This window comes from Babylonia areolata, chromosome 20, assembly GCF_041734735.1.
Source record: "Babylonia areolata isolate BAREFJ2019XMU chromosome 20, ASM4173473v1, whole genome shotgun sequence".
NCBI lineage: Eukaryota > Metazoa > Mollusca > Gastropoda > Neogastropoda > Buccinidae > Babylonia > Babylonia areolata.
The window spans coordinates 3,411,277-3,438,762 of NC_134895.1; the positions used below are offsets into that span (position 1 = coordinate 3,411,277).

Consider the following 27,486-nt stretch of genomic DNA (forward strand, 5'->3'; position numbering starts at 1 on the left):
CCGTTTCTCAACAAAACATGTACGTAGTTTCGGCCCATAGTCAGTTTTAGCGTGCTCCAGACGCTTTCACTCAAACCTGGCTGTTTCGGTACCACTTATTTCGTACCTATACGTATGAGGAAGGAGGGTTTGGGGGTTGGCAGTGTATTAGGTCGGGGTGATCAGGTGTGAATGCATGTGAGTGTCACCCATTCACCGTTTAGGTGTTGCAGGATTCTCAGATTCAGACTGAATGACATGCTGTGGTTTTCTTATTCAGTCGACATCAATTTCTATTATTAATCATTTTAGTATACGTGTTAATCAATCGTCATACTCTTCTTTTTTTCTTCTTCTTCTCCTCCTTCTCCTTTTGCGTTCATGGGCTGCAACTCTCATAATCACTCGCCTCTACGAGTTGAGCTGGATGGAAACGACTGTTTTTACCATGTCATTTTGGTAGCCATACTCCGTCTGTTCGTTGTTCCGTTCTTTTTACAGCCCTTGCCCGATCTGCTGACTGCATCAGTCGCTTTGTTTGTTCAGAGCTGTACAAAAGCTTCAAGTTGAACTGATGGTGGTGAGGGTCTCTGGCAATTGGATGAGATGAGAAATCCATTGAGTTTTGAGGTATGCTGTGTCTCACATATGAGGCGAATGTAGCTACGCTTAATTTAAAAAAAAAAATCGATAAAAAATAAACAAATAAATGTTTTAAAATAACAGATCATCGCTTCCGGTTCCTGTTCCTCACGTGCGCTCTATCAGCCAATCAGCTCTTGCCTTGCTTCGCGAGCTTGTCATGTTGAAGCAGTGTCAGCCTCAAGACATAGCGGTGGATGCCGGGGAACAATCAAGAAACATCGTACGTTCCTCGTGCAGTTTACGTGGCTGTGGTGAATTCCACCGTTTATCTGACAGTGTAGGGGGACAAGCTGCAATCTGCCAATTAATGAATTTCATGATGTACGCTATGGAAGCGTGGTGGGTTTGGCAGTTGGTTTGTTTGTCAGTTGTTGTTGTTTTCCGTTGTTGCTGTTGTTTTGTCGCTGTTGTTGTTGTTGTTGTTGTTGTTGTTGTTATTGTTGTTGTTTTTATTAGAATGCGCGGACGCTACACAGATAGCAAGATAGATGATTATTTATCAGATTCGATTCACAAACAGACGATCTTCCTTTTTAGTCTTAGAACGCGACAACCACACATCACAAGATAGTTGGTGTGATTTGCAAGGATTCCTGGAATTTGTATAACATACGAGTACTAAGCCATAATCATCTTTCTTATCTCTGAACGCGAGCCACCGCCCCCCCCCCCCCCCCCCCCCCCCCCCCAAGCCACCCCACCCCCCCCCCCCACCCCCCACCCCCCCCAAAAAAAGAACACATCAAAAGCCGACAGCTCTAAAGATATTTTCCTATGTCGGGAATTCGTGTTACAGACCAGTACAATGATCATCAAGTTTTGCACATCTGGCAGGCGGACTGCTTTTGATGCAGATCGGCTCCTACAGACATGGGAACACAACAGACCGACAGACACGCACTGATGAAAACAGATCAATATTTACATGTCTATGCATTTATTTGTTTCTTTAACAGACATAACCACCATCCCGGGAAGCCAGTCAAAAGAGTAAACTTAAAAGAGAGAAGTATTTCGTAGACAGTGTGTATTCGTCTGTTGGTTTGAAAAAAACAACAACAACAAAAAAACAAACAAACAAAAAAACAAACAAAAAAACAGGGAGCCTGATAGCAAGAAGTTGGCCTCATTTTTTTGGCAGATCCTTTCTAAGTTGTTCATATCTAAACGATTCTTACTTATTCAAAGTTATATATTTGTTATGTGTCTAAAGCACAGACATAAAGTTTACATGTCACGAGTGTATCTCAAAAGCATAGTCATACGTGATACCAACACAGGGACAAAATACTTTCTTTTTTTTTCTTTTCTTTTTTTGTTGTTGATATTTCACATACCGATCAACAGACAGGCCTAGATACCACAGTCACATCAGACACGTAGAAGTTTCAGTTTCAGTTTCTCAAGGAGGCGTCACTGCGTTCGGACAAATCCATATACGCTACACCACATCTGCCAGGCAGATGCCTAACCAGCAGCATAACCCACCGCGCTCAGTCAGGTCTTGAGTGCCTGCATTATATATTTGTGTGCCTATCAGAGTGGATTTCTTCTACAGAGGATAACACTCTCGTTGCCATGGGTTCTTTTTCAGTGCGCCAAGTTCGTGGTGCACACGGGACCTCGGTTTATCGTCTCATCCGAATGACAAGACGCTCAGTTTGATTTTCCAGTCAAACGTGGGAGAAAGGGCAAGAGCGGGATTCGAACCCCACACCCTCATGGATTCTCTGCATTGGTTGATAAGCGTAGTAACCATTCTGCCACCTTCCTCTTTAGACATGTAGAAAACAACGAAATGAAAGCAACAACAACAACAAAACACAACCATCCCCCCCGCACCCCCCCCCCTCGCCCCCTTCCCCCCAAAAAAGTAGAGAGAGAGAGAAGAAGAAGAAGAAGACAGAAGACAGCTATTTCTGAGACGAGACTTACCGCTGCGCTATTTCCTCTTCCGAATTGGATGACTGCTGTTTCCGGTTCCCACTTCCGGTGCTGGAAGTGCTGCCGTGAGACTTGGGATTGGAGCTCGACCCAGACCCCGTGTGCTTCCGGGGACCCCTGTAGGAAGCGATGGAAGTGGACAGACTCATGATGCTCGGGGGAAGAGGAAGAGGAGGAGAAAATAGGCAGGAAGAGTGTGTGTGGGGGCGGGAGGGGGGGAGGATATGTGGCGAAATTGCCTCCCCTGCTTGGAAGGAAGAGTGACGGATGCTGTGTCGGACTTCCAGTCGTGGTCGATGGCGGTGGTGGTGGTGGTGGTGGTGGTGGGTGAGGTTTGATGACGAGGGATGGCAGTGGTTGTGGTTCGTGATGGTGATGCTCTCTATGTGATGCTGAAGGCGAGCGCAGTGAGGGTTCACCTTATACTGGCTGATTTCGATTGTACGAAGGATTGATGGTTGATTTCGATTGTACGAAGGATTGCGATCCGATCGTGGCACCACGTTTGGATTTTAAAAAACAAAAAAAAAGGCTTTTTCCCCTCTCCTGAAATGAAATATATATATCCAGATAATTGAAAAAACAAAAACAAACAAACAAAAAAAAAACCCACCAGTCCAGAAATCTCTTTGGAGTTATAAGCTTTTTTTTCCCCCCACTTATTTCTATCAATTAATGCTGGTGATTTCTCCTGTCATCACTGATATTTCCATGTTTTGTTGTTGTTTTCCTCAATGAAAAATCTCTGTGGTAGTCTGGGCGTATTTTTCAATACATCAATTAACTCACTCAGTACGGCCAGTCCTCTCTTCTCCTCTACACAGACCCCTCGGATGTCCAGTGGGTGTCTGAATGACCCAACCTTTAGCTTCCGTCGTCAGAATTGTGGTATTCTTTGTCAACATTCACGTCTTCAGTATAAGAGCCTTCCGCTTGCAATATTTTGATGATGGTAACTGGGGTGAAACGCTGTTAACGTCGTCTCTTTCGCCGTTCGTATGGAGAGAGTTAACCTTGGAGGTTAAGTAGGTCAATGATAACTGACCATTAAACAGCACTGAAACTGGTGAATGGTCTCTGCACCGGTATTGTCACGTGTTGGAACACGTAGTCAAGCTCAGAATGCAGCGTCATAGTATTTTGCTGTTCTGTATTTTGGCACAAACGTGACGGAGTCTGTCACAGGGAAGCTCAACAACTGAATGTGACTCAGCAGACGGTTTGTCGACAGGACAGCCTTGAAGAGTCACAGGCGTTAATTAAACACCTGGACAAAACACATCCAATGACAAAGGTTTTTTCGTTGTTGTTGTTTTTTTTTAAGAGATAAAATCATGAACCATGACAAATAATTTACTCGTAACACCATGTGTGCGTTTGAATAAATACACAATGATAAATCAACAAATATAAAATAAATAGATAACTTGATAAAAAAAAAAAATTAAAAAAAGAAAGAAAGAAAGACAGACAGACAGACAGCCTGAAAGAAGTGTCGTATCAGCAAGCGTGATACTGTTACTCAGTCAACGAACGAAATAGAACTGGGCGAACAGAAGACTGCATGTCAGACAAATGGAGAAAACTCAGGTGGTCTGAAGTGCGCTGTCCGCAGTTTGCCGGACTGATAATTCCCATCGGTGACATGAGAAATGACGTCAAGGATTATTTTCGTCGGGGTGGTTTAGGATCTATGTAGGCTACAACATAGCTTTCAAATCCGGAAATTGTCCCACTGCCTTCTTTGATCACTGCGCATTTATTCTTGGGGGATGATTTTAATTCCGCAAAGCAATATATATATATGTATGTATGTATATGTTTTATGTAGGCTATATATATATATATATATATATATATATATATATATATATATATATATATATATGGAGAGAGAGAGAGAGAGAGAGAGAGAGAGAGAGATTGGTTCAGTCACACACCACACACACACACACTCAAACACTGACACACACACACGTGTCACTGATGGACACTAAAGACGTGCATGCTCAGCCTAAGACGTAATGCACAACTAATACTGTTCAAGTTTCCACAGCATAATCATCGCATTCCAATTACTTTGGCAAGGAGAATTTCACAATACAATATACCCAGAATCAGCTGCATGACAGTAATTATCAGTTATTCATACTCGGGAGAACATGGTTGAAAACTGAGACATTTCAAATCAAGCAAATCAACCATAGTACGTCAAATCTGAGACACATTCGTGAACCTGGGCTAGTCTTGGCGCTTGTGCGCACGAAAAAGAGAGAGGGAGGGAGAGGGAGAGACAGAGATAGGAAGCTGGATGTGTTCAGTCAGCAGCAGAAACTGGTAAACAACAAAACAGAAGAGGTGCAGAAAAATACTTGCTGGAACGTAAACAAGCCTGTGCTCTGTTCGAAAATAGCAGTCACAGAAAAACAACAACAAAAACAAACAAACCGAAAATGATGGAAACTATGGACAGAAAATGGGGAGAGGGTTCTTTTTCCATGCTCTCCCCCCCTCTCTCTCTCTTTCTCTCTCTCCCATCCACCCCCTACTCCGGCTCTCCTCCAGTCTAATCTCTCTCACCATCTCTCTATCTGTGTGTGTGTGTGTGTGTGTGTGTGTGTGTGTGTGTGTGTGTGTGTGTGTGTGTGTTTGATCATCAGCAACAATGAAACCTAAGAATAAGATATTGGTTAATTCACTATTTACTTTTATATTCACACTTTACTATATACTAGATAAAATAAGGAAACCATTAGCTATACCCCCGGTGTGACAAGAAATCATTTCGTAAAAGAACTCTCTTCATTCTCATTCTTTTCTTTCCTTAAACATCTTAACTATTCACTCACTGGCAATACACGCATAGCACACACACACACACAAACACACACACACACACACACACACACACACAGAGAAACGTTTAAACCCATCGCAAGTTCACCTCTCACGTGAAGGACTCTCCACAGAAAACTAATTTCGCGGCACTTCACATTAACTGAACACACATAATATATATATGGAAACGAGAAGTAGCGAGGTGTCCGCATCACATCACATCACATCACATCACCACATCTGAAGCAGAGATGCAGCAGTGAGTTCCTCTGAGCCACATGTGAGAAAGAAATGCTACGTGTACGCCCGTTGTATCGGAGAAAGCTGTGCGTTTCTTCTCCTGCTGCTGGCCTTTAGTTGGGCCCCATATCGCGCGCTGGCTGCGAGGAAAGTATGAAGCTTTGGGCTGCCGCTGGGAAAGTTCGGCAGCGCTGAATCCCTTTGCTGCTTGCACTGATGAATGGATGCCGTTTTTTTTGGGGGGGGGAGGGTGGTGAGAGGGAAGGGTGGGTGGGGGATGAGGGAACTGGAAGAGAAGGTGGTTGAAAAGGGAGAAGATTGAGTGTTGTGAGGGGTGGGGGGGTTGGAGGGGAGGGAGGAGGGAGCGGTATGGAGGAGGGGGTAGGGTGGTTGAGAGGGGAAGACAGGGGTGGTCGTAAGGTATGTTGATGTAGGTGTTTGTTGAGCCTCTTATCGCGTACGTCTCTGCGAGCAAAAAACACGTACCCCAAAACTAAAATAAGCAGCCTTGACGTCAAGTCGCTGTGCGTGTGTTTGTATGTGTGCATGCGTGTGTGTGCATGCATGCGCGTGCGACTATGTGTGTGTATTTGTTCGCATACGTCATGTGTGTGTGTGTGTGTGTGTGTGTGTGTGTATGTGTGTGTGTATTGTGTGCGTGTATTTACGTGCAAGGTATTTGTAGTTGTGTGTTTGCGTGTGAGTGCACGTGAGTGTATTTGTGTGAATGTATGTGTGTGTGTAGGCCCATTTGTGTGTTTTGACAAACGGAACGAACGTTTCCACTGCGGTCATGCAGTTGCGTGTCAAATGTGTGGATCAGTGACGTCAACAGCACTACTGACGTCACGAGCACTTGTCCTGTCATTAACTGGTGAAGCTGAATGAATGGATGGACAGCATCAGTGCCATGCTCATCATTCGTTCGTTCAATCCGCTCTGTCGTGAATCGTGCCTCTGTGGGTTAAGTGCTTATCACTCTGCAGCAGTTCTGCTCACCCGGCCGTCCGTCTCTTCGCACTCTCATTAACTTGGCGCGGCCAACCTTCGTGGCAGTGCAATGAACTACCTTTGCGGCAGTGCAGTGGACAGCGCACGTCACGTTCTGACGTCAATTAATAAAACACGTCACCAATGACTCATTAACTGGTCGCAAGGCCGAGGGGGATTACCGTGCACCCCTCCCCTCCCCTCGCCCCCTCCCCGGAATGAAGTAGACCAGTCTTAAAATGTTCTTCGATGTCTGCTGAACTCATTTTAACATGTTTCCAAGAAAACAATTGGGACGCTCTCAGAGTTACTGCCCTTGGCACAATGGTACCCTCTTCCGTCCCGGTCAATGGAATTAAGGCAAGCTTAACTTCAAACCCCCATAAATAATACTTTTATAAAAGAAACCACCACATACTATATGTTTTCTTTTTCAATAGGGTTTTTGCTATCCGAATAAATATCCAGAATTGAAATATCTTCTTTCATTATTTCACAATTAAGGCTTGTATTGGCCTACTATCAAATCTTCGATGAATTAACATAAAATTGTCCTGTGGTTTTATTTCATTACTTCAATATCACTCTTTTCCAAATTATTTTATACATAGACCTGCAGGGGTCTTTTAGAAATTATGTCAATGCACTTGGATGAACATTTGACCCATTGGAGTCACACTGGTCAAGTTGCGTCCCCTACCCCCAAAATGCTGTTTTGCCAGGAATCGCCTTTAAATCGCAAAATCGTGTGGCTTTTGTGGCTAACGTTTACTTATGTCATGTTCCCCTGCTTCAGAATAAACAAATACTGATTTGAAGAATTTTCTTTCAAAACACATGTTTACCGTGCAAATAAGCGATATTAGTCGGGAAAATATAGTGTGCTTTTGCCTGTAGTTTGCTGTTGATGATTAGCTAGTGGACAGTTTTAGGTATCATGATTCACATTTACATTCGTTTAGTGCTTGTGTTCAAGTGGACCTGGTAATGGTAAAAGGAGATAGAAGAAATGGTGTCAAGAAAACAGCAAACATAAAACTATCTCATATCAGTCAAAAGTAGAGGAAGTTCCAGACTGCATTATAAATTTGAAGAATCGACTGGGGGGAGGAAGAGAGGACGGCCCAAGAACAGCTGGTGGCGGGACACTGAAGCAGAGCTGAAGAAGCTTGGATCTATCTGGAGGGGTGCAGAAAGGACAGCCCAAATCAGTATTTGTTATATTCTGAAGCAGGGGAACATGACATATGTATATGTTAGCCACAAAAACCACACGATTTTGCGATTGAGAGGCGATTCCTGGCAAAACAGCATTTTGGGGGTATGGGGAAGCAACTCGACCAGTGTGACTCCCCAAAGGGTCAATTGTTCATCCAAGTGCACTGAAATAATTTGTACAAGACCCCTGCAGGTCTCTGTATAAAAATAATTTCGAAAAGAGTGATATTGAAGTAATGAAATAAAACGACAGGACAATTTTACGTCAATTTGATAGTGGACTAATACAAGCCTTAATTGTGAAAGAAATAAGGAAGATATTTCAATTCTGGATATTTATTCGGATAGAAAAGACCCTATTGAAAAAGAAAACATATGCTATGTGGTGGTTTCTTTCATAAAATTATGATTGATGAGGGTTTGAAGTTGAGCTCGTCTTAATTTCATTGACCGGGGCGGGAGAGGGTACCCTTGTGCCAAGGGCAGTAACTCTGAGTACGTCCCAACTGTTTTATTGGGAACATGTAAAAATGAGTTCAGCAGACACCAAAGAACATTTTAAGGCTAGTCTACATTATTCCTGGGGAGACGGTTACGGTAACCCCCTCGGCCTTGTGGACTACAACGCCTCAGTCACAGTGTTCCTGTATAAATTGAGGCGTATTTTTTGGTCAGGTTTGTTTTTCAACAAATTATTCGTGTTGAACTTTTTGTTTTGTTTTCTGGTGTGAGGGGTTAGGGGTATTATGAGGATTGGGTGGTGGTGGTGTATGTAGCTCTGTAATTGTCTCCTGTGGTACCAGAACAGAAGTTTAAACTGAAATAAAGCAGTGTAAGCTTGGGCCTACTGCAGAGTATGCTACGGAAGTTATTCTCGTCCGCTATATACTCCGTCCCAACAATTCATGTATTGGTAATTGGTGAGTCTCTCTCTCTCATGTACATGCGCGCGCGCACGCGCGAGCATTCGGTCACGCACGCACTCACAAAAACACATGGATGCATATACATCTCCAGCACAGTGGATGGCTCTACACACCCTGTTGTTCCTTCATATTTCTGTTTGTGCTCTCTCTCTCTCTTTCCACTTTCCAACTTTTACTTCACTTAATTTTCTTTTCCTTCCCAGTTCTTAGTCTGTTTCCATGTTAATGAAAAACCAAACTCTTTGCAAACTGTTAGTACTTGTGCTGTATGTGTGTGAGATATTGCCAACTTCGATGTATAAATATTATGGGCTTCAAGCACCAAAAGATAAAAGTAATAGACAATCAGTACAGAAATCGTGAATGGATAATGTCCATGTCGGATACTGGGGAAAGAAAGCTCAGACGGCTGTTAAGTTTTTGTATTCTCAGAACATTTGTTCATGTTTGTGTACATCCTTATACAATGCCTGTGCCCATATACATGTTTGTGTGTATGTGTGCACACGTCATAATTCACATGAAGTCATTAAGAGGATACAATTTCTGTCATGTGAAACAAACATGTACATTAACACACAATTGATGCCAATCAAAACTGAAACTGTTTTCTTTAATGATTCACAAGAAATGTCTTAATTTTTAAGGAGGCTCTAAATGAACATTCTCAACAGAAAAACAAACAAATATAAGGATGTTACACAAGTGAGCGAACATACTGATGAAAGCACAGCGGTCAGGAAACATGTCAACGAAAGCTTCAAACACATTTCAGCAGTCCAGGCTTTCAGGGCATCTTGTCCAATCATGACGGCTCTAGGATAATAATTTCCAATCAACAAAGCAAGAAAACATGTGTGAAAACATTCTTTTGACATACCCAATCAAATAAATTACCAACAACAAAAATGTACAACATAAAATCTCCAGCATGGTGCTTCCTCAGCATTCTGTGTTGTATTCAAAACAATGTGTGAATGTTGCTAAAAAAATAATCTGTGCTGCTTGTAAAACAACTTAACTCCAACTGCAACTTGTGGAGCAGCTATGAATGCCATTTCCAGAACTGTTTAGTCGGCCTCGGCTGCCTGTTCAACAAAGCAGATGAAAAATGTGCGTCAATGACCTGTCTTTTGAACACAAGTGTTGCATTTGACATGCTTGACCATGCCATGATCCTCAGAAGACCCAGCTTTTCTTCTGGGATCTCTGGGAGAGTGCAGGGCTGGTTTTTGAAAAGTTTGACCTGTTTTCTTTACACTGCATTACCAGCCTCTTTCTGGTGTGACTGTTTATCACCACTGTCAACTTAGTGTGCATGTTGATGATATACAGCTGTCAGGCAGTACTAAGTCTGACAGAGGACTCTGTACTTGCCCACATATGTCAAGTTGCTACTGCATGGTTCATCTTGTTGATAGTCATGTCACACCTTCTTGACTACTGCAATTCTACATATACACCTTCTGGAGCATCCACAGAACAGTTGAATAAAATACTGAGAGTCCAAAATAGTGCTGGCAAACTGATCATAAGAAAATCAAAGCTTATCCATATTACACCTTTTTTAAACTGGCGGTGGAGGGTGGACGGTGGGGGTGGGAGGGAGGAGCAAGTGAAGCGCGCTTTATAAGAATTATCCAGTAGTGGTGGTAGTAGTAGTCGTAGTAGTCATAGTAGCAGTAGTATCATCCACTAGCTGACATAATACAAAAGTGACAGGCAGCCAAAGAAGAAAAGAGCACCAAGAATTGAATGAGTTGTTGCACGAGAACCATTTAAAACTCATTCTACTTCAGGTACGAGTTAACTTGTACCATTATTTCCCCGTGTGGACCAGTTACGAGTATTCTCATACCAGCATGTACACGTCATTCGAGTTGTTTTTTTTGTTTGTTTGTTTGTTTTTGTTTAATTCATTTACTTTTTTCTCAAGGCCTGAGTAAGCGCGTTGGGTTACGCTGCTGGTTAGGCATCTGCTCAGCTGATGTGGTGTAGCGTAGGCCTATATGGATTTGTCCAAACGCAGTGACGCATCCTGGAGTTACTGACACTGATATTCCAGTTTTGTTCATTCATGCTTGGTACAGTTGACATTCTAAACTTAACTGTTTACGGATTCCGGAAGCATGCAAACGAAGCTTTGTTTGACCGATTTAATCAACAATTCTCCATCGATTTTCCCTGTCTTTGTGAACCACCCTGGATTTTTTTCTGCAGTGGTGTGGTGTAGTGCCGGTCCAGAGGAGTTGTAGCAGGCATGTAGCTGTGGGTCAGAATGAGTTAAATATCCACGGCTGCCATGGACACTGCCTGAACCACGCTGTCAGGGTCAAAGTCACCAGAGCTGCTCCCGGACTCCTTGGCGGACTGGCTGACTTGCAAAGAACACATCTGGCTGGCCAGACTGGCGTTGATCACGTCGCTCAGCTTGCTCGCCTGGCAGAGAGACAAAACACGTCACCCAGCGAAGAACAACAGACAAATAATTGTTAGTTATCATCGATATATGTATTATTATTATCGTTATTATTATTGTTGTTGGTGTTGTTATTATATTGCTAAATTTACATTTTTTTAGCAGCTGCAGCAGTTGCAGCATCGCTGCTTCACGCCCAGACAGATAATAAGAAAGAAAGAGATGGCAGAAACAACAGAAACAGAGAAAGATATATATATATATATATATATATTTTTTGTGTGTGTGTGTGTGTGTGTGTGTGTGTGTTTTTAACGAAATTTCTGGCACAGAATTTCCCGAATGTGGAGAATGCTATTGATCACTGAAAGAGCCGCCGGCTCTCCACCACACAGGGGGAAGTAATGACCCATCAGGTGAGTCAGTGGTGTCTGTGTAAATGGCTGGTGCCCTGGTCGATGTTGTTTGATCCTTTTCGTGGTTGTGTCACGGGACCCAGGCATGACGATGCCACATAATCTTGAAAATTGATAGTACACAGGCAACATGAGCTTGACAGAAATGTCCGCAGAAAAAGCTGTCGCTCAGGGACAGTTCCACTCTCTCGGTCCTCAGAAGCTTCGGGTCCAGTGGCGGGCGTGTCTGGGAACCTGTTTGACTGCAGGGACAGCCGTGTGGTCTGTCGTGCTCTGACACACCCCTTCGCGGGCCACGCTATGCTGCTGCATCCCCTTCTCAGTCGCTGAATCCGCGAGAAAGGTGGCAGAATAGTTAAGACGCTCAGCTGACAAAACCGTAGAGAGCCTGTTAGGGTGCGAGTTCAAATCCCGCTCTCGCCCTTTCTCCCAAGTTTGACTGGAAAATCAAACGAAGCAGTCTTGTCATTTGGATGAGACGATAAACCGAGGTCCCGTGTGCAGCACGCACTTTGCGCACTGAAGGACCTATGACAACGAGAATGTTGTCTGGCAAAATTCTGTAGAATAAATCCACTTAGGTAAACTCATGTATAAGCATGCACTCTAGGCCTGGCTAAGCGCGATGGGTTATGCTGCTGGTCAGGCATCTGCCTGACAGATGTGGTGTAGCGTATATGGATTCGTCCGACCGAAGTGACGCCGCCTTCACTGAGAAACAAACTGAAACTGATTCCTCAAGATTTCAACAGCTTGGCTGACCGCAACGTCTTTGCATGCAAGGATGAACAAGTCCATAGGATGTTTGACATTCGGGTTATCCCTCTCTGCTTTCCCAGGCTGAGTGGGAGTCCCATCTATCCGATTAAGCAACTGGATTTTTTTTTTCCAGTGACCCGCTTTCACCCCTTCTCGTGTGAGGAAAAACAAAACAAAAAAAACAAACAAAACCCGGCTCCGTTGAATATAGAAGCTAGGCCACACGGAAAGGCCATGAGCTGGAATATGGTTGTCAGAGGCTGAGACATACAGCATAGATAGCATTCCACAGGCAGCGGGAGCTTGTTGCCACGGGCACTACCGCCCCCTCCTTCAACAACCTCGGACACCAAGTTCTAATTAAATGAAAGAGCACGATAAAAGCTCAGGTTTATTGGTGCTCAAGTTTTCCTTTTTCTTTATTGAACGCTATATTTTGTTCATTGGTATTCAAAGTGTTTACTGTGTGATTGAATCTATCATTTGTCTATGAACGGCAATTAACACAGCTCTGATTATCATATTCTCTTTTTATCCATGTCCTGTTCAGTCTCATAATCAGACATCAGTTTTAAATAGTTCATCATAGTATTTATAATCACTGCAATATGTAATCACTGTTTGCAGTGAGTGTGTGCAGAAAAAAAATGAACAGCAGTTTTTAAAGGACAACAATAAAGTGATGTTGATAAATTTTTGAACACTTTTCCACATGACAAGAAGCAGTGAGGTGGGGTGAAGGTGACCACTGAGTGGTCCAGTGTCAGACAGCACCGTAAGTCAGCCCACCTGTTCTTTCATGGGAGGGGGTGGGGGCATGCTGCGTAGATCGTACACCGCCACCTGGCCCTCGCTGTCCCCCACCAGGATGCACTGACACACACACACACACACAAATTACACGCACACTCACAAACACACACACGCGCGCATACACGCACGCACGTACAAACACACACGCCCGCACACACAGAAGTGGTACAGATATGGTCACAAAGTCACTGACACCCATCATCAAGGTGCACACACACACACACACACACACACACACACACAACACACACACATACACAAAGCGTTGCACATTATTTTCATAACGTCACTGACATCCACCCTCAAGGTGCACACACAAACACACACACACACACACACATGCACACACACACACATACACAAAGTGTTCCACATTATTTTCATAACGCCACTGACATCCACCCTCAAGGTGCACACACACACACACATACACAAAGTGTTACATATTATTTTCACAACGTCACTGACATCCACCCTCAAGATGCACACACACACACATACACAAAGTGTTACATATTATTTTAACAACGTCACTGACATCCACCCTCAAGGTGCACACACACACACACACACACATACACAATGTGTTACATATTATTTTCACAACGTCCCTCAAGGTGCACACACACACACACACATACACAATGTGTTACATATTATTTTCACAACGTCCCTCAAGGTGCACACACACACACACATACACAATGTGTTACATATTATTTTCACAACGTCACTGACATCCGCCCTCAAGGTGCACACACACACACACACATACACAATGTGTTACATATTATTTTCACAACGTCACTGACATCCGCCCTCAAGGTGCACACACACACACACACACACACACACACACATACACAAAGTGTTACATATTATTTTCACAACGTCACTGACATCTGCCCTCAAGGTGCACACACACACACACATACACAATGTGTTACATATTATTTTCACAACGTCCCTCAAGGTGCACACACACACACACACATACACAATGTGTTACATATTATTTTCACAACGTCACTGACATCCGCCCTCAAGGTGCACACACACACACACATACACAATGTGTTACATATTATTTTCACAACGTCACTGACATCCGCCCTCAAGGTGCACACACACACACACATACACAATGTGTTACATATTATTTTCACAACGTCCCTCAAGGTGCACACACACACACACACATACACAATGTGTTACATATTATTTTCACAACGTCACTGACATCCGCCCTCAAGGTGCACACACACACACACATACACAATGTGTTACATATTATTTTCACAACGTCACTGACATCCGCCCTCAAGGTGCACACACACACACACATACACAATGTGTTACATATTATTTTCACAACGTCCCTCAAGGTGCACACACACACACACACACACATACACAAAGTGTTACATATTATTTTCACGTCACTGACATCCACCATCAAGGTGCACACACACACACACATACACAATGTGTTACATATTATTTTCACAACGTCACTGACATCCACCCTCAAGGTGCACACACACACACACACACACACATACACAAAGTGTTACATATTATTTTCACGTCACTGACATCCACCATCAAGGTGCACACACACACACACACACACACACACAGCAAAACGCACACACATAGAAAGCACACACACACAACACACATAGACACTCACAGACACACACACACATACACACACAGACCTGACAGAGGGGCAGAAAGAGAAGAAGACAACTACTCTCTCACCTCAGTGTTTTTGCCAAAGGTGACGGCGGACAACTTCACAGCCATGGTGGGACACACGCTGATCACTGGGTCCAGGCTGTCACACACAGCGTTACACGTCACACACAGCGTTACACACGGTGTTACACGTCACACACGACGTTACACGTTACACATGGCTTTACTGATGGACGTGACAAACATCACAACACGGACGTGACACTGAGACGTGGCGACACAAGGGCGTGACATACACAATGACACATGGACGTAACAGACATGACGACACAAAGACGTGGCGACACACGGGCGTGACATACACAATGACACATGGACGTAACAGACATGACGACACAAAGACGTGGCGACACACGGGCGTGACATACACAATGACACATGGACGTAACAGACATGACGACACAAAGACGTGGCGACACACGGGCGTGACATACACAATGACACATGGACGTAACAGACACCATGACACAAGGACATGACAGACACCACGACACAAGGACATGACAGACACCATGACACAAGGACATGACAGACACCATGACACAAGATGTGACAGACACCATGACACAACAGACACAATGACACGTGGACATGACAAACACCATGACACAAGACGTGACAGACACCAAGACACGTGACAGACACCACGACACGTGACAGACACCATGACACGTGGACGTGACAGACACCACAACACGTAACAGACACCATGACACGTGGACGTGACAGACACCACGACACGTAACAGACACCATGACACGTGGACGTGACAGACACCATGACACGTGACAGACACCATGACACGTGGACGTGACAGACACCATGACACGTGACAGACACCATGACACGTGACAGACACCACGACACGTAACAGACACCATGACACGTGGACGTGACAGACACCATGACATGTGACAGACACCATGACACGTGACAGACACCACGACACGTGACAGACACCATGACACGTGGACGTGACAGACACCACGACACGTAACAGACACCATGACACGTGGACGCGACAGACACCATGACACGTGACAGACACCATGACAGACACGACACGTGATAGACACGAAACGTGACAGACATAACGGCACGTGACAAAAACGTCGACAGACAGACGTGACGGATATGACAGACAGACGGACGCGGGGAGCGGGGTCACTGACACGCTCTGGGCCAGGTCCCACACCTCCACGCTGCCCTCGTTCACACAGGCGAACACCGTGGAGCAGCGAGGCGACCAGCACAGGTCCGGCACTTGTTTCTGTCACACACACACACATACACACACACGGATGAATGCACGCGTGCGCATACACATACACTGACATTCAAACGCGCGCACGCACACACACACACACACATTTTAACGCATACACACACTCACACCCACACACAGATGTTTATCTCTAAAATCACACTATGTGATAAAACTTCAAAAAGAAAACACACACACACACTTACAGTGGACCACAAACCTTGGGACATACTCTAACAAACACTACATCCACCCACATCTAAAACATGGGGGTGGGGGCGCGGGGGGTGCAACAGCAAAGCAGTTCATTAAAGCGTTGGACTTTCAATCAGATCCGAGGTGCAAACCCCTATAGTGGCGGCGACCATGGGTCAAGGGATGGAGATTGTTCCGATCTCACATAATTATAGAATAGAACAGAATATGTCTTTATTACCAAGTGTACCGGGGTCACAAGGAATATTCAGGGGGATAGTGCATAACAAGGTACGAACATAAGGTACGAACATAAATCGAAAATCATACAAAAACACAGATACAGTAGAAATTTGGATACATACAAGTGCATATCAATATAAAACCTTGTGCATACTCACACATGCATGCACTGCACACACACACACACAAACACAGCCCCCTCCCCCCAACCCCCCCACACAGTACCACACACTGACCCTGGTGGAGTGGAAGGTCAGAATGGGCATGGTGCTGCCCCATGACACACACACACACACACACACACACACACACACAAACATAGACACACACACACACAGACAGTGCCCCTGCCCCTCCCCACAGTACCACGCACTGACCGTGGTGGAGTGGAAGGTCAGAATGGGTGTGGTGCGGTCCTCGTGCCATAGACACAGGCTCCAGTCGGCACTGCAGCTGAGGAAGATGGTGGGCAGGAAGGGAGATGACCGCACCCTGTACACTGGCCCCTGGGGACAGTCACAGTTCAACATGTGCCAACTTCAGCTCACACAAAGTAACCAAGCAGCAACTGACCAACATCCTACCACGACAAAGCTTTTTGTTTATTGTTGCTTGTATCAGGAGGAAGGTGGCACAATGGTTAGGACGCTCAGCTGCCAATACACAGAGTCTGCGAGGGTGAGTTCGAATCCAGCTCTCGCCCTTTCTCCCAAGTTTGACTGGAAAATCAAACTGAGTGTCTAGTCTTTCAGATGAGACAATAAACCGAGGTCCCGTGAGCAGCATGCACTTGGTGCACTGAAAAAGAACCCATGGCAACGAGAGTGTTGTCCTCTGGCCAAGTTATGTAAAAAGAAATCCACTCTGATAGGTACACAAATATATATGCATGCACCCAAGGCCTGACAAGCGCGATGGGTTATGCTGCTGGTCAGGCATCTGCCCGACAGATGTGGTGTTGCCTATATGGATTCGTCCGACCGAAGTGACGCCTCCTTGAGAAACTGAAAACAGAAACTGTTGCTTATAGTCCAGCCAACGCCCAGGGCCATATCGGGACTGTCAAACTCTACAAAAATGTTCAACGCATCGATACAAAACTTGTCACATATAAATATATATACATACAGTATATATATATATAATTATATCACCAACACCAACTTAAAAAATTTTAAAAAACAAAACAAAAAAAACACAGTTCATGAAACATTTATCTTACCCATTTAGCGCCTTACGGCAAATAAGATTTGGCTATGCTGAGGACATCAGCCATTCCGCTTTACTCATCATCCCCAGATTACAAGAAATAACAAAAACAAAAAACCAAAAAAACAAACAAAAAAACAAAATAACAGATAAAAAAGGAAAAAAGAAAAACAATAATTCAAAGCCAAACAAAAAATATATCTTAAAAAAGGCCACACAGGTAAATAACACTGCAGAATGAACAGCTTGCGTTCACTCCAGTGTTTACAATCTCACAACTTAATCGCCAGAGCAAAACAGCACAGAAAGTACATCACAGGAGAAAAGAGAAGAAAGTGTCAAGGCGTGCTTGAAAACAGAAAGGGGAATGCAGCAGGAAGGCAGAAAAAAGAGACATGGTTGCAGGAAGAAAAAAAAAAAAGGCAGAAACAAAGAGAGCAATAGAAAAGGTGAATTTTCTAGCACAGAATTTCCAGGAGGGGGTGCTATGTACACTGAAAGACCTATATACTGACACATGATTATTTTGCACTAATGTTCAGTCAATTAGTTTTTAAACCATGCATGCATGCTTCCACACAAGGATACCAAACACACAACCTGATTACACTAACAGACAGGAAGCCAGGTGCTTCATATTGCTATTGCAAACAACGAAAAACCCAAACCAAAACAAAACAAGCAATAAACTGGTGAGGACTTGCACCAACGACTCACAGTGTGTCCGGTATACGTCTCCAGATACTGCTCATTGTAGGAACAGGAGCACTTGTGTATGTACCCCTCCTCAGTGCCAACCAAGTACCTGTCATAAACGTCACAACATTTAACACACTGAGCACTCACTGTGGCAACAATATCTGTGTATTGCATTGTGTTATCTTGTATAGTGTTGTGTTGTATTGAATTGTTACTTGATTTTGTCACAACAGATTTCTCAGAGTGAAATTAACTGTTCTTCCCAAGGACAGCGTGTTGCCACACAGTAAAGCACCACCACTGCAGGGAGAGAAGAGGTGAACAGGTTTTGGTTTAGAATGTGTACAGTGTGCAAAAGATGGTGCGAATGCTATGAGAGAATGCCAGATATACATTAGAAAATTGCAATGATTTAGATTATTTTCTTCTTTTTTTTTCACTTTTTTAAAAATATACTAAAATTGTTCATGTCCACACTAAAATGTTCAGACAATTGTGAATCATATGTTACTTTCCGTTCAATGTATATGTATGTATGTGTGTGTATATATATATATATATATATATATATATATATACACACTGAACGGAAAGTAACATCATATGATTCACAATTGCCTGAACATTTATATATACATATATACATACATATACACTGAACGGAAAGTAACATCATATGATTCACAACTGTCTGAACATTTTAGTGTGGACATGAACAATTTTAGTAATATATATATATATATAATGTTAAGCGTCACCATTATTGTTGTTGTTGTTGTTTTTTATATGTACAATAGTATTTCGATTACTGTGCACTAACTTTTCCACAGAATTTTGTCGAGGACAACCCATTCATTACTTTTAAAATAATTATCATATTGTATATTCTAATACCGTTATTTACATGTGGGAGAAACTAAAAAGGGTCTAGCCAAATATGTCTGTCGTGACATGTCACTTTCAATACAGACGGAGGCAGTGGCCGAATGGTGAAAGCGCTGGATTCTTGCCCGAGTTTCCTGAGTTCCAGCCCCGCTTTTCAGTGCACCTGCTGGGTTAAAGGTGGAGATTTTTTCAATCTCCCAGGTCAACAAGTGTGCAGTGCCTAACCCCCTATGTGTATATATGCTTGCAGAAGATAAAATACGTGCATTTAAGATTCCATAATCCATGTCAGTGTTAACTGGGTCATGGAAACAAGAACACACCCAGCATGCACACACCCAAACAAGGAGTATGGCTGCTTAAATGGCGGGGTACAAACAGTAAGACCCGTAAAAACCCACTCGGACATGCGAGTGAGCGTGGGAGTTGCAGCCTGCGTATGCAGCAGAAGAAGATCAAAGACAGAGCTTCTTCAGACATACAGCAGAAATCTGGGGAGTGGAGTGGAGTGGAGAGGGCCTGTGATTGGAGCATCCATGTAAGAAAGAAGATACCAAGTTCCAGACGGGAGACACAAACCGGACTGTGACTTTTCTTCCCGCTCATTCAGACCTCAAGTGGTGTGGTCTGGGTGTCAGTTGTTAAAATAAGACAAACAGACCTGGGTGATGTGTGCAGCATCCGCTAGGTGCAAACTAATTAACCTTCGGCAGCAAATGAATAGCTGTGGGCGAATTGGTTTGACATTGGACTCCTGATTCAGTTATCTGTTTGCTGTGCTGTGCCCTTGGGAAAGACAGTTTCCTCCACTTTTTCTCACTCCAGCTAGGTGTGAATGGGTACCTGACCGGTTGGGGAAGGTTAACAGCAGCGGAAGGAGAGTTTTGAGCCTTGCTTCCCTGTGCTGAGCCTTTGACACAATGGCTTAGATGCTTATCTGACAATACCATGTCTGTGAGGGCTTGGGTTCGATTCCCGTTCTCACCCTTTCTCCCAAGTTTGGAAAAACCATACTGAGTCTAGTCCTCCACCTTGGTTGTCCTCCACCAAAAATTTGTATAAGATAGGAAAATAATGCATGCGCTCAAGGCCTGATAAAGCACATTGGGTTATGTTGGCTAATCGGGGGCATCTGTCTTGCAGATGTGGTGTAGCGTATATGATTTTTGTCCGACTAAGTGATGCCTCCTTAAGAAATTGAAACTGACACAGAGAATTTTCACTGCTCTTACATCTGTAAGAAGGCTTTTGGACCTTTAAGTAACACATGAACAGATGTCTGAAAAAATCAGGTAGGACAAAAAAAGACACCCTGATTGGTATAACCAGAGTGGTTCGTTGAAAACTGCCTCATGTATCTGGCTATTCTGTTCTTTAGCAAAGCAAAAAAAAAAAAAAAGATAAATCTTTTTTTTAATTAAGTTTTTGTTGGGAGAAAGTTTCATCTAGTCCAAAATGTTTCAACATTGCTGTTCCACCTACAGCTGTCAGTTTTATAACAGTGACCATTGACATATTTTGGTTGAAAGCAAATTTCACGCTGTCATGTTCATCAGATCACTTATAGCTGAACAAGTTAGAGCTGAGGGTGCTGAAATATTTCACAGTAAATGAAGTCCACAAAAATTCAATGTCATTGCGGCTAAAGGGAGGTAATTCATGTCAGTTTCAGCTGACTGGGAACGGTTGCCTCTCCTTTGATTAAGATCTGGTTCAAGGTAAACTGTGAACTTAACTCATTGCAGTCATCCTCATGTTGAAACATGGAAATGCACGACTGACCATAGCATGCTGAAAAACAGCCAACATACACACACACACAGAAACCATAGAAACATTATTCCAAAAAACTTACTACTTAAAAAAACAACAACAGAAAAACAACTACTAACAGGCTATGGTCATGGACATCAAAGTCAAAGCACAGACCCCCGGCGAATCGGGCAATCAGGGCTTCATCTTGCTTGTTCTTCCCCTTAGGTTTCCCACCCATGGGTGTCCCAAGCTTCTTCAGACGCATGATGTCTGTCAGAACACACACACACACACACATGCACACACGTGTGCAGGCATGCATACACTCGGTCAAAAACACAAGCATCTGTCTTTTGTCACGAGTAACAACTCTTTGATTAAGCAGCATGTTTGCATCCGCTTACTGTTGAAAATACCGGGACAAACAAAACCACACATGCCAGCGCATCTTCCATCAGCCATGTGCAAGCAGTCAATGAACAACTGTCAGGTACACACTTCTCAGGGTGAACGACTGAGTCTCTCTGTGTCGATGGTCTTTCACACATCTCTGAACTGAACAACTGGTTTCCAACTTCAAAAGCTAACAAATGACAGACACAACAGGCGAGTGGTTAAAGCGTTAGGACCCTCAGTTTAAGGGTTCCCAGTTTGAATGCCCGTCAACATGTCTGCTGGGTTAGGTTAAGTGTGAAGATTTTTCCAATCTCCCATGTCGACAAAACGTGCAAACAGACCTGCTAGTGCTTTGACCCACTTTGTGTGAATACACATTATATTGGTGTTGTGATCATGAGATAACATCACTGAGGCATTGCTTGTTTGATCAGTGTTAAGTGTTGTGTGTGATGGCTTTGTGTGTGTACATATATAAACTGCTGTCAGTGTTTGGCTGGATGTTCATGCAGGGTTATGTATGTACATTGTCATTTTAATGTTCAAATGCAAGTTTTACTTGTCAATTTTTACAAATGTTTAGAGCAGTTGAAGCAAGGTGCTATACAATCTCAATCATTATCATGAAATCAAATACACACACTAAAAGAAAAATAAGAACATCCAGTGTGCACAACCACTAAAACATGAGTACATGAGTATGCCTAAGTAAACGGCAGGACAAAAAACAACAACCCGTACATGTAAAAGTCAACTTGTTCATATGAATGGCCATCCCGCCCCCAACACACACACACACACACCCACACAGAGACTCACCATAGCATTCGAAGCCTTTGCGGATAGACCACTGCATGACATGGCCATCAGTGGACACACTGATGAGCACCTCCGTCTTCTCCTCCCCTGCCCCCCTCTCCTTCTCTATCCACTCCATCTGCCACACTGGGCCCATGTGTTTGGTGTGACTGTCACTGCACACACACACACAATGTTCACACACACACACATACTTTACACAAACATATACATGCACATCACACATACACGCCACACAAACACATCACAAAAATACACAAACGCCAGACACACACATCTGAACATCACACAAACATGCACATGCCACACAAACACATATGCGCATTACACAAACACACACACACCACACATCAAATTAACACACAGCAAAATAAGCACACACACATGCCACACAACACAGTCATACACACATCACAAACACATACACACACCAGACACACATGCCACAGCACTAACACACACAAACATATCAGACAAACACACACCACATATCACACAAACAGACATTCCGCACAAACATAATTATACGCACACAGCATACACACACATGCAAACAAATATACACATTGCACTAAGACCCATTCTCAACAGGCAGGCTGGTGGGGTGGGTCTGAGCATCAGTCAGTATCACCCAATCAAGCCATTCTGTCCTTTTAACTTAATCCACTTTTTGTGTCAAAAAGTATGTTCTAGGGAGAACAGGACACGTTTCAACACGTCTGTAATTCTCAAAAGATATCACAACAAAATGTGCACACAAAAAAGAAAAAAAGAAAAAAAAAGGTAATGTGAAATTTACTTTATTACCTGTTTGTGAACAGCCTCTCTGATTAATGAATAAGTAAACATAAAGCAACAACAATCAATACAAAAATAATTCACAGACAAAAAGAGTTCGAGGAACCAAAAAGAGCTGAAAAATGACATATTAATCAAAGAATGAAAATATTTAAAGAAAGCCATCAAACTGAAGAACAGCAAGGCACTTTTTTTTTTTTTTGAAATGAATGAGGAATAAAATAATTCCATCACAGAAAATAAATGTACATATTCCATCTTTGTCATGGACATTTCTTGCATCTAATCTTACGAAGAAAAAACAACCCCCCACCCCCAACCCCCACCCCCAAAGAAAACAAGAAAAGACTGCTTTTCAGCCCGCCATCGGTCGTTCTCTCAACCAACTCTTCTCTATCATTCCATACAAGCCACTTCAATATCACGTGCAACTGCATGTTCCCAAACTACATACAGCAACCAAGCTTACTGCACACACTTTGTGATTATAGAATTGTATTGTACTGCATTGTGTTGAACTGCACTGCACTGAACTGATTGTATTGTATTGCTTTTTGATGAAAGATTTCTTTGTGTGAAATTTGGCTGGTCTCCCAGGGTAGATCACATTGCCACAGAGCGATACCTCCTGTTGTTTTCTTTTCTCTGTCTGCCAATATGTAAAGAAGGTAAGCCCATTTGCAAACAGCGTGTAATTGTGAAGGGTTCATATACTGCCCCACTTCAGACTGTTCTCATCACACACATTTCACCATTTAGCGTCTGCTTCAACCTCCTTCTGACACCATAATGAATATACATTTCCAAGAACCAAACATCAACTATTTCTGACTATTTCCACACTTCTTCTTCTCTTCCCGCACCACTGTTGACCGACAACCTGATCAGTCAATACCACAACAACTCTATCAATCAACGACAACAATATGATCCAACAATACCACATCCTGGTTAATCAATACCACAACAACTTGATCAATCAATACCACAACAACTCGGTCAATCAATACCACAGCAATACAATCAATACCAAAACAACTCAATCAATCAATAGTACAACACAATCAATCAATATCACAACAACTCAATCAATCAATACCACCACAATCAATCAATATCACAACAACTCAGTCACTCAATACCACAGCAACAAATCAATCAATGCCACAACACCGCTATCAATGAATACCACAGTAACACAACAATGCAGTCAACCAATACCATGCAGTCAAAGTCAGAAAGGCTGAAGAAAACAGAAACCAAAACGCCAAAATTCAGTCTTCACATGTCAGCAGCCATGTGGCAGTCCACCCTGCAAACAGACATCAGGGATCAGTTTGGAGGAGTTTCTCATTCCAGAATAAAGTTTCCTCACAAATGTCTTAATCGAGAACAAATCTCTTGATTATACTGAGTGCTAGAATGTTGTCACTTAACAGTTTATAATAATAAATTCATAGTGGTGTGTCTTAATACGAAATGATGCTTCTAAAAATACAAGAACAAGATATCTTTTTTTTTTTTTTTTACCGAATGATAAGTCAAGCTGCTGTGCTTTTAGGACTTTCATGTTTGCATCATGTTCATTTTAATTTTTTTTTTACATTTTACTTCTAGACCAAGTGAGTCGAACTAAACTGATGGCTGAGAGATTGTGTAGTGTGAGTGAAGAGCCCTTGGATGCAGAAATAATTCCCAACTGGGCTAATAAAGGTGACTGTATTGTATTGTATTGTATTGTATTGCATTGCATTGTGTTGTGTTGTATTGTAGTGCACTGCACTGTATTTTGTATGATATTGTTGACTGTGGGCTGAGAGATTGTGTGGTGTGAGTGACAAGCCTTTGGATTCACAGATAATTCCCAATGAGACTAATAAGTTCAGTTCAGTTCAATTACTCAGGAGGCGTCACTGCGTTCAGACAAATCCATGTATGCGACACCACATCTGCGAAGCCTAGGAAGCAAACAGATAAAGAAATAAAAATAGGAAGAAAAAAAAAAACAGAGAAGAATAACATGAATAACAGTAATGACAATAACAATATATGAATATGAATGTATAATAAAACAAAAAAGAGATTAATAAACACATTGCTACATGTGTGGAAGTGCTGTGAGTGTATGTGTCTGTATGCATACAGGTGCTTGTGTACAAGATTTCTGTTTAAGTGTGTGTGTGTGTGTGTGTGTGTGTGTGTGTGTGTGTGTGTGAGTGTGTCTGAGTGTGAGTGTCTGCGTATGTGTGTTAGTCAGCATCTGCATGTTTTTGCAAGAATACACGTATCATGTGTGCGCACATGCATGTTGAGAACAATGCATAAAAGAGGAACGATGCATACAAAGATGAGATTTGAAAGCTTGAATACATTGCGCACAAAAGCAAGCAGCTGCAGCACTGTAAATATAACCCTACAACCAATGCCAACACCAGTACAATACAGTATTAATGCTGGTATGATAGTGTCGGCAGGAAACTGGGAAACAGAGCAAACAGTGTACCTCTGAATCGCTGTCACAAACCAACTCTTCCCTTTCTCAAAACAAATCTTAAAATATATCTGTTGAACACGGCCAATGGATGTGATGAAGCTAATCTGACATCCCTTTCTCTCAAACCCCCTCACCACAAACCCTCTTACCATTATCACTATATCATTAACATTATTAACAGTATCAATATTATTATTATCATTATCAATATCATCATCATATCATTAGTATTATCATTATTATCATCATGAACTCTTTCAGTGCCAATCCTATTTTATGCTCAGTGACAAATTTGCCAAGGGATGGGGTGTTATGGTCATGGAGGATAATAATTCAAAAACAATTTGAATATGCAAACTACTATTGAAAAACAAAGAAACAAAAAAAAAAAAACCCCAAACAAATGGGGTGTTATGGTCATGGAGGATAGTAACTCAAAAACAATTTGAGTATGCAAACTACTATTAAAAACAACAACAACAAAAACACACACAAAAAACATATATTTTTTGTATATATATAACCTATACTTTTATGAAATGAACACCCTATACCCATTTAAGACATATGAATTTCATGATTTTGCAAAAGGAAAATTCCTCCAATGGCTACGGACAGGAATTTCCGTGCTGGGGCACTCAAGGGGGGTTCACTCACTGGCTGTCCAGAAGTGGCTCATTGGCGGTGCTGTGGAGATTGTAGAGGGCAACCCTTCCATCGTAAAACCCTGCCTGACACAACACCATTCAAACCAGGTTTTTTAATCACAACTTTTTTTTTTTAAACATGTCTAATTAAACCCCATCACGAAAGCCAACAATTAAAAACTGGAACCCAGATGACAGGCGTGGTATTTGGAGTGCTGCCTCATCATGCCCCTTGAATGAACTGTCATCAATTACGTAGATGAGAACCATGATTTGGGGTTTTTTTGTTTTGTTCTTTTTACCTTTACTTTAAATTTTGTGGCCTTCGCACTCAAAACACCTTTACTATCCTGTCGTTCTGGGCTCCTGAAGCACATGTAGTTACTGAGAGCATGGCAATACATAGGTGTACAAACACAAACACACATAAACACCACACACACACACACACACAAACACACACACAGTGACACACACATAATCAGGGTGATTTCAGTCATTCACTTTCTTTCCTTCAAAACCAAGGTGACTTACTGCCAAAATTTTGGGGTGGGCCTCAGAAAAATCCAGGGCTGTGACACCAACCTTGGTGGTGTAGATCCTCTCAGGATACTGAAAGCACACGCTTAGCATTGTTCACAAACATCACACACTTGACATTGCTCACAAATATCACACACATGACGTTATTCAGACTAAAATCACATACATGGCATTGCTCACAAACATCACACACTTGGCACTGCTCACAGACTAAAACCACATACTTGGCATTGCTCACAAACATCACACACTTGGCATTGCTCACAGACTAAAAACACATACTTGGCATTGCTCACAAAGATCACACACTTGACACTGTTCACAGACTAAAATCACATACTTGGCATTGCTTACAAAATCAAACATTTGACATTGCTCACAAATATCCCACACTTGACAATGTTCACAGGCTAAAACCACATACATGGCATTGCTCACAAAGATCACACACTTGACACTGTTCATAGACTAAAATCACATACTTGGCATTGCTCACAAAATCACACATTTGACATTGCTCACAAATACCCCACACTTGACAATGTTCACAGACTAAAACCGCATACTTGGCACTGCTCAGAAAGATCACAC

At 42.7% G+C, this 27,486-nt stretch overlaps 2 protein-coding genes across 4 annotated transcripts in view; both read right to left on the minus strand.

The window, feature by feature from the left end:
• LOC143294867 (uncharacterized) overlaps positions 1-5,833 on the minus strand; it is a 48,148-nt gene extending 42,315 nt beyond the window's left edge. The window contains exons 1-2 of one of the 3 annotated variants that reach the window (XM_076606385.1): positions 5,513-5,833; positions 2,560-3,114 (exon numbers count right to left, since the gene is read on the minus strand). In XM_076606385.1, the coding sequence (XP_076462500.1) occupies positions 2,560-2,717 (158 nt within the window). In that variant the 5' untranslated portion in view covers positions 2,718-3,114; positions 5,513-5,833. Of the gene's footprint in view, positions 1-2,559; positions 3,836-4,647; positions 4,894-5,512 lie in introns of those variants that run through there. The other 2 variants (XM_076606383.1, XM_076606384.1) reach the window with 2 other exon arrangements.
• Positions 5,834-9,540: 3,707 nt separating this feature from the next.
• Positions 9,541-27,486, minus strand: part of LOC143295090 (dynein axonemal intermediate chain 4-like) — a 49,013-nt gene continuing 31,067 nt past the window's right edge. Inside the window, exons 14-23 of the mRNA XM_076606654.1 lie at positions 26,887-26,964; positions 26,363-26,436; positions 22,414-22,568; positions 21,336-21,468; positions 18,577-18,664; positions 17,028-17,156; positions 16,121-16,218; positions 14,952-15,027; positions 13,164-13,247; positions 9,541-11,219 (exon numbers count right to left, since the gene is read on the minus strand). Coding sequence (XP_076462769.1) covers positions 11,064-11,219; positions 13,164-13,247; positions 14,952-15,027; positions 16,121-16,218; positions 17,028-17,156; positions 18,577-18,664; positions 21,336-21,468; positions 22,414-22,568; positions 26,363-26,436; positions 26,887-26,964 — 1,071 coding nt within the window. The 3' untranslated portion in view covers positions 9,541-11,063. The remainder of the gene's footprint in view (positions 11,220-13,163; positions 13,248-14,951; positions 15,028-16,120; positions 16,219-17,027; positions 17,157-18,576; positions 18,665-21,335; positions 21,469-22,413; positions 22,569-26,362; positions 26,437-26,886; positions 26,965-27,486) is intronic.